We start from the raw sequence: 11558 nt of genomic DNA, 5'->3' as shown, positions 1-11558 counted from the left end.
GGGAAGGTACCGCGGAGGCGGCTCTGGGGGGCTCAGGGTGGCTCCCGGGGACTCTGCCAGCAGGTCGGTAACTCTTGCGTCTATTTTCATGCCCCTCTTTAGTGCGATCCCTACGTGAAGATTTCGGTGGGCAAGAAATCCATTAACGACCAAGAAAATTACCTGCCCTGTACCCTGGAGCCTGTCTTCGGAAAGTGAGTTTTGGTTCGGTCGGGGCTCCGGGGGAGGTTTCGATGTCGCGTTGAGGGAACAGGGTTGGGTCTTCCCATTCCAACCTACATTCAAATTCAAGGGATGGGGCTCTGAGCAACATGTTCTCCTTGAAGATGTCCGTGCCTATGGCAGGGGGGTTGGACTAGATGACCTTGAGAGGTTCTTTCCAACCCAAACCGTTGTGTGATTGCCGTGGCGTGCTCTTGGCTCAAGTCCAACCTTGCTGAGGGGAGTCTGGCCTTGGCCCGACCGCCCTTCCACCCACCAGAGCTCGTGGTCATCTTCTCCTTGGGCTTTTTGAGCTGTGGAACATGGTCTTGGGTCTGCTCTGGCATCAGTAGAAGGTTGTTTAGAGCTGAGATTCCCTTGTGGAGGTGTCTGCCTCATCCCACCGATGGGAGAGAGAGTCTGGGGGACCTCTGCTACTCATTTAGGCACTTTGGTTTGACGTCGGAAGAAAAGACATGATGAGTGGAGCCCTGTTTGATTAGGCTGTGCCATGGGACATCTCAGATGAAGAATTATCTATAAACGTGATATGGACTGGTCGAGTGGTTTGCCTTGCAGCGAGGCCACAGACGTGTGATAAAAGGCAAAAGACGATGTTGTTTTCAGAAAAGGGCATTTGTCAGAGGTGGAATGCACCGTAGGCAGCCTGCAGCCAGACCCTGGTGAGCTCAGCTCAGCTGAGCAAGTCCTCCTTGGCTACCAAGAAGATGGAGAGTCCCTTTTCACAAGGAGTCCCATGGAGAAGACAAGGGGTAATGGCTACAAGTTGCTCCTCGGGAGATTCCAGTGGGACTCCATGGGAGCAATCAGCCATTGGAACAGTCTTCCAAGTGGTGCATTCCCCAACTTGAGACAGTTTTCAGGCTCAGCTTGACAGGGTGCTGGGCCATCGCATTTCAACTCTATTTCTTTACCTTGAAGGGCTGGGCTGGATGATCCTTGAGGTCCTTTCCAACCTGGTGCTCTATGATTCTGTGATTCCTTTGCCAAGCCTGGCTCCTGGCCAGAGGCCGTCTAGACAGCGTGCTGCACCTCCCACCTGGGCTTTAAAGCAAGATGTAAAAGCGAGGTCCTGGCTGCTGGCGGCTGTTAAACCTCCCGTTTCATGAGCTTTTTCCCCGGGTGGCTGGCTGGCTGCCGTCCAGCTTGAGCTAATTACTTTCTGCTGACCCCAGTTCCTCCTGCGCTCTTAATTGGTGGCATAATCACTCACTTCCCCTGCTTAAAAGCTGCTGCTGTGGGGTGGGTGCGGGCGGTGGGAGCGGGTGTCGCGTCTCTCCCCGGCACGGGCTGCTTTTCAGAAGATGTTGGGTTTTGGGAGGGTCTTGGTGCTTTGTCTCTTTGCCATCCTTTATTTGAGGAGGGACAGGAAGGTTTGCTCCTGCTTCGTTTTGTGTCAGTGCCTGGACTGGGGGTGTAATGATGGCAAGGGAGACAGCGCAGAAGAATCACAGAATCATAGAATCACAGGATCATGGGATGTTGTGGGTTGGAAGGGACCTCTGGAGATCCCCCAGTCCCAGCCCCTGCCCGAGCAGGGTCCCCCAGAGCAGGTCCCACAGGAACGCATCCAGGCGGGTTGGAAAATCTCCAGAGCAGGAGACTCCACATCCCCTCTGGGCAACCTCAGGCACCCTCAAGGAAAGAAGTTTCTCCTCCTGTTGAGGTGGAACTTCCTCTGTTCTAACTTAAACCCATTATTCCTTGTTCTGTTGCTGGGCACCACTGAGCAGAGATTGTCCCCTTCCCTGTGACCCCCACCCCTCGGATATTTCTCTACATTAATAAAGGTCCCCTCTGCACGTCTCCTTTCATGTTCTCTCAGTCTCTTTTCACAGCAGAGATGTTCAAGTCCCTTAATCATAGAATCATTTAGGTTGGAAAAGCCCGGTAAGATCATCGAGTCCAACTGTTGTTGTACCAATAACAGGTCCACCACCCAACCACATCTCTAGGAAAAGTGTTTAGAACTGGGAGGAGAGAACAAGGAGGATTCAAGGGTCAGTCTCTGGCCACAGGCTTGGACCAGGCAGGCTTGACTTCTCTTTTGGACATTTGCTCTTTGAGCTCAGATTTTCCAAAGCTGTCATTTCCCTTCCTTCTTCCAAATTCCACAACAATGAGGATACCTGACTCTCACCTGCTGCTCTTTTTCCCTGGATGTTGCGGTGACCACTGTCGTGTCCTCTTAGTAGATGGAGAAAGTGAGCGGGGGCAAAGTTGGCTTGAGGATGATTCAACCAGGCAAAAATAAACCCAGGGCATGCTTGCTTCCTTGTATATCCACAAGCTGAGCCAGTAAAAGCACCGACAGAGCTGGAGCAATGTGGCAAAGATGAGCAGTGGGTGTACGTTCCATCCCGGGAGCGGTGCATTGGGTTGGTGTGTGGGTCTGCTTCTCCTGGGGCTCTCAGCAGCATCTCATGGGCATTTCTCCATCTCACGGGTCTTTCTTGGCTCCTGTCGTGCAGGATGTTCGAGTTGAGCTGCACCTTGCCCCTGGAGAAGGACTTGAAGATCACACTCTACGACTATGACCTCCTGTCGAAGGATGAGAAGATCGGGGAGACCGTCATAGACCTAGAGAACCGGTTCCTGTCAAAATATGGGGCGCGCTGCGGCCTCCCCCAAACCTACTGCATGTAGGTACCTCTGCAGGCTGGGGCAGCGGGGCTCTGCTGGGGCTGTGTGGTGCTGAGCTGGCCATGGGCACCAGGGTGATGTCTCAGCCCAGGGATCTGCAGAGATATGTCTGGAAACAGGTTCACACCAGAGAAATTCCACATCTGAGGAACTTCCTCGAGCCCTGGCTCAAGCTCCAGAAGCTTGCAGTGCTTCAAAGGTGTCCTTGGGGAGATCCTGTTATGTCCCTAACAGATGTAACACCGCGGTGGGGACAAGCCCCATGCCCAGGGCCAGCTGAAAGGTGACGTGGTGGGTCTGGGGGGGCTGTTAGGGCACCCCAGCCCTGCAAGCTGAGGCTGAGCAAGCTGTGGGGTGTGCTGCCCCCTTCGCCAAACTCAGAGTGAGCTGAACCTTCCTCAGCCCAGCCCTCTTTGGTGTAACGCTGCTGCTGCCCCTTCTTGAGGCTGGAAGATGTTTTGCCACGTGTTGAGCTGCTGTTTTCCCTCCTGTTCGGTTTCAGCTCTGGACCCAACCAGTGGCGAGACCAACTCCGTCCCTCCCAGCTGCTTCACCTCTTCTCCCTGCAGCACAACTACAAGGCTCCCACCTACAAGCCCGACCGGCTCATCTTCAGGGAGCAAGAGTACATCCTCTCTGAGCTTGGTGAGGCAACGGGGCTGCTTCGGGGTTGCAGAGAACTTTCCTTTACTCAGAGCGAGGGATGGAGTTGGAGGGTGACCTCATTAATGTTTATAAATATGGGAAGGGAGAGTGTCAGGAGGACGGAGCCAGGGTCTGCTCAGGGATGACCAGGGGACAAGGGGCAACGGGTGCAAGATGGAGCACAGGATGGTCCAAAAAACATTAGGAAGATCTTTTTCCCTCTGTGGGTGCCAGAGCCCTGGCCCGGGCTGCCCGGAGAGGGTGTGGAGCCTCCTGCTCTGGAGACTTTCCAACCCGCCTGGATGCGTTCCTGTGGGGCTGCCCTGGGGGATCCTGCTCAGGCAGGGGGTGGCACTGGGGCATCTCCAGAGGTCCCTTCTAACCCCCAACATTGTGTGACGCTGTGATTCTCAGTGAGGGTAATCAAGGGGGCCAGGACTGGGTGATGGGCACATCTCCATCCTCTTCACCTTGCTGTCCAGGTTGGATCTGCACCTCTCCCAACCTTGTCTCTGCCCCAAAAGGCTGCAGGTTGCAGTTGGGTCTGCACCGAAACCCAGCTTTGAACCCACAGCTGTAGTCCAGCCAAGTTCATTTTGGCCTTGAGTGAGTGCCCTCTGCTCCTTGCAGCAAACCCAACGCACACAGGCTGGGAGCAGCCAAGTCCACCGCAGCCAGAGAAGCTCCGGCCTGGTCTTCCAGCCACTGCTTGGGCTGGAGGAGAAGCTGTGCTGTTCACATCTCGGCGTTTTGGGGTTGGAGTCACTAGAGGGAGACAATATCATGCACACAGTGCCCGGCCCATCCCACCGTGGCGAGCTCTGCTCCAGCTGGAAGTGCAAAATCAGCCTCTGCCAGCCTGGAGAAAATATCACCCAGAGTCAGGGAGGTATTTTCTTGTTTGCACAAGAAGACGTGATACCCGCAATAGCCCGGGCAGGAGTTCATGGTATGCTTGGGGGCAGAAATGAGTCTTTTAGAGGAAATTCTGCTTTAAAGCATGGAAGGGGTGTTTTGGCCCAGGGAGGAGGTGAAACGTGGCCCAGGAGCTGCAGCTTGGCTTTGTTAAGGCGACCACGGTATTGCAGAGCCATCAAGGAGGACTTGGCCTGCAGAAACACAAGTCAGGACCGATCCCTCTCCCAGCTCTTGGGAATCAAGGCACAAATTCGTGGTCTTCCCCTTAGGAGGAGGAAGAGGAGGAGGAGTGGGGAAGCAATGGCTCCTTTGCAGCTTCTTGTTATGTGAAAGGTTTTCAGCAAGGGCTGGAAAGGTGTTAAACCGAGCGGGGTCTTCCCCCCTCTCCCAGCCCCTGCCTTTCACCTTCCTCTGCTTTAATGGCAATCAGTTAAAAAAAAAAAAAAGGAAAAACCAGAACAAAGTCTGATGCTTGACCTCAAGGAGATCTGGAAACCAGCTGTGTTCGCAGAGCAGTGTCAGATCTGAACCTGGCGGTATAAAGTGAAGCTATTAAACACGAGAGCACGGCTTTTACAAGCGCTGCACCCGGACCATTATTCCATAACCCCCACATTTGTTGTTTTCTGAGAGGGGCTTTTTCTTTTTCCTGTTCACACACACACACACGCACACACATGCCAGGTTTTCCACTGCTTGGGAAATAGCCCATATGTCTGAAGTTAACCACTTCAAGATATTGCCAAGAAAGGAGCTGGGATATATCACCTGAAAGTTGCAGAGCTGTAATAATATTTATGGAGCGCGTTTCATTTCAAAGGTCCTCGGAGGTGCGTGGCCTTGAAACGCTGTGGCTGAAAGGCGACTGTCTCGGGGGGTGTCGTCCTCCACCAGTCCCAGCGTGGCATGTGGGATGGGGTGGCAGGAGCAGGCTCGGCCAAGGCCAAGTTATCCATCCTCTGTGCTGGGCTGGATGTCCCAGGGATCCCGAATGTTGGGGCAGAGAAGGAGAAAAAAATGTTCCTTATCAATAGGTCTCACGTGACCCGTTTGTGGAGGGGTCAGGGTGTGGCGTGGAGCAGGTGAGGCCGTGGAGATGGTTTCAGGTCTGATGGAACCTGAGGAACAGATACCCCAATGGGAGCTGTAAGGACCAGAGCAGGGACTGGGACCAGCCATCGAGCTGTGCTGGTTGTGTCTGCATGACCCTCCTTTTCCTCTCACTTCTCTCTTTCACCTCGAACCCAGCAGAGCAGAAGGAGGACTCCACAGGGAGCTCATTCCCGCTGCGCTCCTCTCTGCCCTGCTGAAGATCCTGGATGGTTTGAAATGTTGGGATTTAACCAATATCCACCACGCGAACGCTTGCAAACTGCACCAGCACAGACCCCGTCATCTCATCTTTCATCATTTGGACTGGATGACCTTTAAAGGTCCCTTCCAGCCCAGCACATTGTATGATTCTCTGATCTCCTCTCCTTGAAGACGTTTAATTGCATTAGATAAAATTCTGCCGAGGGTGGGAATGGCAGCAGAGCAGCAGCGGGGGCTAGAGAGCTGCTGGGGACCCACCCCTGCTGTGGTTTCAGGGGGCCTGAACCCTTGAGCAGGGTCAAAGACTGAACTTTCCTTTCCACTGGCCTCGGCTTGGTCCTTGCAATGTTCTCGCAGTAATTGTTGGGGAAGGGGGGATTTCACGAGAGTCCCTGCAGGTCCCTGTCCCATCACACACTGGTTTGCCCACGTGTCCCACTGGTTGTCCAATGCCCGAGACGGTTTGTGATGATGATGATGGTGGGTTTGCAAATAAAGCCTGTGCTCCTGGCCACAGCCAGGCTGGTGGGCTCATGCCAGCTCCCACGAGCTGGTCAGAATCCAGCCTGGCAGGTCCGTGGTGTGATGTAATGCTTTTGTGTCACCAGAGCTGGTGAAGGGTCTAGAGAACACGTCTTAAAAAGAGCATCTGAGGGACCTGGGATGGATTAGTCTGGAGAGGTTTAGGCTGATGTGGTTTAGGCTGAGGAGACCTCGTTGCTCTCTACAGGAGGTTGTAGTGTGGTGGGGCTTGGTCTGTTCTCCCAAGCTACTAGCATAGGAGAAGAGGAAACGGCCTCAAGTTGCACCAGCGGAGGTTTAGGTTGGATATTATGATGAATTTCTTTATTGAAGGAGTGGTGAGGCGCTGGCACAGGCTGCCCAGGGCAGGGCTGGAGGCCCCATCCCTGGAGGGGTTCAAAAAACATGCAGACGTGGCACTTGGGGACATGGTTTAGTGGTCATGGTGGTGTTGGACTAGATGATCTCACAGGTCTTTCCCAACCTTGATGATTGTCTCATTCTCTGTGGCAGAGGACGGCAAACCCCTGAACCCTCACCTGGGGCCGGTGGAGGAACGTCTCGCCCTGTACGCCCTGCGGAAGCAGGGGCTGGTGCCAGAGCACGTGGAGACCAGACCTCTCTACAGCCCTCTCCAGCCAGAGATTGAGCAGGTGGGTGGTTGGGATGCGCCCAAGGCAGGACCAAGAGCATCATCTGCTCTCAGCCCAACACTAACTGGGGGGCCAGCTTGCTGCAGAGCCGGGCTGGAGGTACCTAATCCAGGGGTTGGGATTCTCTAGACAAGGTTTAATGGTCATGGTAGTGTTGGGTAGATGGTGGGACTAGATGATCTTGGAGGTCTTTTCCAACCTTAATGATTTTGTGATTCTCCCAGGAAGGGCAGTCAGCCTGTGGGGCAGGGCAGAGCACAGGCTGTTGAACGCGGGCTGGAGCTCAGCTCAGACTGCTTGAGGAGATTGATTCCAGCCTCCTGTGTTGGTTTTCAGCAGCGTTTGCTCACAATTTTAGGGATTATTATTATTTTTTCTGTTGGGGAAGCCGTTTCTGATCTGAAAGTCTTTAGTGCAGAACTCTCCCATAACCATAATGACATGGCAGGCTCCTTTAGCGAATTCTGCAGCACGACCCTGCCCCTTGCAAAGCGTTAGCACTGTTTCAGCCTGGATGTTTTTAATCCAAATGAGACCTAAACGGGCTTCCAGCCCAAACCAATCAAAATCCAGATATCTACACTTAGCCCAACCCCTTTTCCTTGATTAACACGTATGTGTGTTTTATGCTTTTGGATGGAAAAATTCTTCTTCTTGAAGGATGAAATGATTAATTATCATCTGCCACTCATGCTCTGGTCATACAGTTTGAGGAGACTGGCCCAGCCGTGTCCCTTCTCTGCTTCATTTCTAACCAGCTCACCCCGCCAGCAGTGGGACGGGAGACTTGCCAGTAGAATAAACTCGCTGGCAACGACTCGTAACATCTTTTCATGTCAATTTACCCAAAAGACACGGCAGTTCAAGGCGAGAGGTGGCTGTGATGGGTTGACAAGGGGGTTCGTGCTGTTCTCACCCGTGTCGTGGTCTTGGATTAGGAAGGGTGATTCCTCTGTGAGGTGCGGGCAGAGCAACCAGGGTTTGCCCTACACTGGTGTTTCTGTCCGTGGGGGTGATGCTGGGTCCAGGGGATTCACCCAGGCGACTCTGTACGTGTTTTACTCGGGGCAGTTCCCAAAAGGATGGCTTTGACCCACTGCAAAGCCACAGAACAGGCTGGCTCTCCCGGGCTCTCAGTAGTGAGCTAAAAGCCAGGTCGGGCTTTTAAAGTTTTCTGCTGAAATGGAAGATTTTCTTGCCAAAAAGCAAGGAAACCACAGCCCCCTCGGTGATGGGCTGATTGTCAAAAGATGGCTTTTTTTTTTTTTTCCTTTCAGCCCTTGAGACTGCACAATAAAATGTTTTATTGGCACCCATTGGTGTTTTACGGGAAAAGAGACCACCTAAAACCACCTCCCCCACCCTGAGACTTCAGCTGCTTTTCTGCTGCTCTGTCCCTGGAAGGATTTTGTGAAAGTGGAATTAGATTCCCCTCTCCTTGTCCCAGCCTTTACTCTGATGGTCAGAAAACCCTAAACCAGCTGTCCCACTGACGATAACTGGTGACACCATGGAAAACAAGTGAGCTGCTTGCTTCTCCAACGCCTCCCATGGACTTAGTCTTCAGTCTGTCCCTATGTAAAGAGAGTGAGCCATGAAGAGTAAAGCCAGGGTGCACCTTCAGCTTACCCAGGCCAACCACTTATGTATCGCAAGCCCTTTGCATATACTCAGCTACCATGAAAATAATTTTAAGATAATGCTTAATGACACTTTTCCATTCAGGAACCCTTAGTTTTCAACTAAGGAACCATGGAGCACTTGGTATTTTCTCTCTCCACTACTGGGTCCCACTGAGGAGTTGAAGGTTTGGGGGCTCACCAGGCTTCACGTGTCTTTCTTCCCATACAGGGGAAGCTACAGATGTGGGTGGACCTGTTTCCGAAATCTCTGGGTCAGCCTGGCCCCCCTTTCAACATCACGCCACGCAAAGCCAAGAGGTAACTTGGTTTTCATTTCTGGCTCAGTGTGTTGCTGGTTCCAGCACCTTCTGTTTGTGAGGGGAGAGGAGAGGGTCTGGAGATGTCATATGGGGAGGGATTCGCTTTCCTGGGTGAGAAACTTCTATGTGGGCTCATATTCAGAGAAAGATGATCTAGAGATAGATGCCTGGGAGTGATCAAGGCCAGGCTGGATGGAGCTTTGAGCAACTCGGAAAGCGACCCTGCCCATGGCAGGGGGAACTAGATGGTCTTTACGGTCCCTTCCAACCCAAAGCAGTCCGTGATTCTTTGAGCTAAATAGCTGAGTAGCACACCCAGCCTGTGTAGGTGGGCTCTGGACCAAGATTTCCACCTTCTCATGCTGCTTTTGTTGCTGGGGCTGCCCAGGTTCTTCTTGCGCTGCATCATCTGGAACACCAAAGACGTCATCCTTGACGACCTCAGCATCACTGGGGAGAAGATGAGTGACATCTATGTCAAAGGGTAAGCTACACCGCTTCTGCGTCCTCCCGGTGCCATAGCCTGAAGGTGGGGACACCTCACTGCTCCCTACAAAGGAGGTTGTGGTGAGGTGGGTGCTGGTCTCTTCTCCCAAGTTATTGATGATAGGACAAGAGGAAATGGCCTCAAGTTGCACCAGGGGAGGTTTGGATTGGATATTAGGAAAAATTTCGTTGCCAACAGAGTGGTGAGACACTGGCACAGGCTGCCCAGAGTGGGGGTGGAGTCCTCATCCCTGGAGGTGTCCAAAAAATGTCCAGACGTGGCACCTGGGGACATGGTTTAGCAGTCGTGGTATTGTTAGGTTGACGGTTGGACTAGATAATCTTCCAGGTTTTTTTCAACCTTAATGATTCTCTGATTCTATGAAAGCAACAGGTGAGGAGTTAATGTGGCCCTTGCATCAACACTGCCATGGTAGAACCCCCAGGGGGTGAAGAAGGGGCCACCTCTCCAGCTATGGATCCAGCTTCTCAGCAGAGAAGCTTTAAAACCTCTTCACGGTGTCTTTTCTTTGCATCTCTTGGATGCTTCTGTGACAATATTTACCTTTAGACAGATAAGATGTGGGGGAGCAGCCCAGCCATTGGAGGGGGGACCCATAGCCTGTGCGTCCACTGCTACCTCCTTCCCAGCTCCTCTCCCATTAGGGTTGTTCCAAGGGCTTGTTCCATGTACTTTGGTTGGCCTGTTTGTGTAGCTGCTTTTTTTTTTGGAATTCCCGTTTTCTTTTCCACCCCCTTTGAAACACACAGGAATGTGGCAACCAGCAGTAACTCCTCTGGCATGTTCCCTCCTCTGCCTGACTCCGTTTGTGTTTTATCTTGTGTAAAATGGTGCAAGCCCAGCCAAGGGACTTACTTGTTTTGTGCGTTCTTTGGATTTATGGGCAGGAAGAGGTAGGATTTTGAAACAGACTGTAAATCCCTTTTTTACAATCCCAATTTTCCTCCTGTAAATCCCGACTGCGCCTCGCTTACCTGGTATTCACATCAAGCGTGTTCTTATCGGCTCCAGCTAAGCTGCTCCGTGCAATTTTGGGGCTCTGCAACACTCGTGCTTGCGGGGAGTTCCCAGGAGGGCAAGAGCATCCAGCGCTTGCTGATCTCCCTCCCCTGGCATTTAATGACCCAGCAAACCTCACAAGGCTGGAAATGACTTAAAAACCTTGCTCAGCTTCCTCATCTTCCTCCCCTTGCCCTGTGAATGGCAGCATCACTAGCATCCCTGGAGAAAGTCTGAATAGTCCTACCCGGAGGGGAGGCAATGGTCCTTCTTCGGCTTAAATATCTTCCCTAGAGAGAGGAGATCCTGTGGGCAAAGGGACCTTCACCACCCTGGCATGGTGCTGCTTTGGTGGGGACCCTTCCTCTCTGTGCAAGGGCTGGAGCCGACTTTAGGGTGAGCTCAGCGGATAAGGAGTTTTTACCTGTGGCTGTCCTTCGACGATCTCACAGTGCTTCTCTGAGGAGGCTATTCCTAAAATCACAGAATCACGGAGTGTTTTGGGATGGGAGAGACCTTTAAAAGTCATCTAACCTGCAGTGAGCAGGGACATCTTAACGGTCCAATGTTAATGGTTGGACTTGATGATCTTAAAGACCTTTTCCAACCTAAATGACTCTACGATTCTGTGATTCTATGATCTTCAACTGGACCAGGTTGCTCAGAGCCCCGACCAACCTGACCTTGAATGTTTCCAGGGATGGGGCTTCTACCACCTCTACAGGCAACTTGGGCCAGTTTATTCTCTGTTGTACCCACTAGGCAAGGCCGGGGCTGGAATCTCAGTCTCTTGGTCTCAAGGCCAGGTAGGACGGGGCTTGGAACTACCTGGGCTGGTGGGAGGTGTCCCTGCCCATGGCAGGGGGTTGGAATGAGATGATCTTACAGGTCCTTTCCAACCCAAATCATTCCATGATTCCATGATTCCATGATTCCATGATTCTGTTGTCTTCTACATAATACATAAATTATTATGACTTAGGCAGGTAAAGGAAATAGGGGCTTTTCTGTTACACCTGAGGCAGTTGCTCTGTGTTTTATTTAATTTAATCAGTTATTTATTGACACTCTTACAGCAGCATGGAGAGGTCTCAACTGAGTTTAGGTTCTGCAAGGCTGAGTGCAGAGACCTTCCCTTCCTAAAGACTTGTGCTGCAGGCAGGCAAAAAAGTGGGGAAAAACCCTGCAGGCA

At 52.3% G+C, this 11558-nt stretch overlaps 1 protein-coding gene across 1 annotated transcript in view; it reads left to right on the top strand.

Annotated features, from left to right (window-relative positions):
- Window positions 1-102: 102 nt before the first annotated feature.
- Window positions 103-11558, top strand: part of LOC104278269 (dysferlin-like) — a gene marked incomplete at both ends in the record, with an annotated part of 13665 nt that continues 2209 nt past the window's right edge. Inside the window, 6 exons of the mRNA XM_009875185.1 lie at window positions 103-194; window positions 2694-2864; window positions 3368-3510; window positions 6778-6917; window positions 8769-8857; window positions 9248-9343. Coding sequence (XP_009873487.1) covers window positions 103-194; window positions 2694-2864; window positions 3368-3510; window positions 6778-6917; window positions 8769-8857; window positions 9248-9343 — 731 coding nt within the window. The remainder of the gene's footprint in view (window positions 195-2693; window positions 2865-3367; window positions 3511-6777; window positions 6918-8768; window positions 8858-9247; window positions 9344-11558) is intronic.

Source organism: Apaloderma vittatum, unplaced genomic scaffold (assembly GCF_000703405.1).
Source record: "Apaloderma vittatum isolate BGI_N311 unplaced genomic scaffold, ASM70340v1 scaffold17848, whole genome shotgun sequence".
Taxonomy (NCBI): domain Eukaryota; kingdom Metazoa; phylum Chordata; class Aves; order Trogoniformes; family Trogonidae; genus Apaloderma; species Apaloderma vittatum.
The sequence above is the reverse complement of the archived record's forward strand: the minus strand, read 5'-3'. Positions and strand labels throughout refer to the sequence as shown.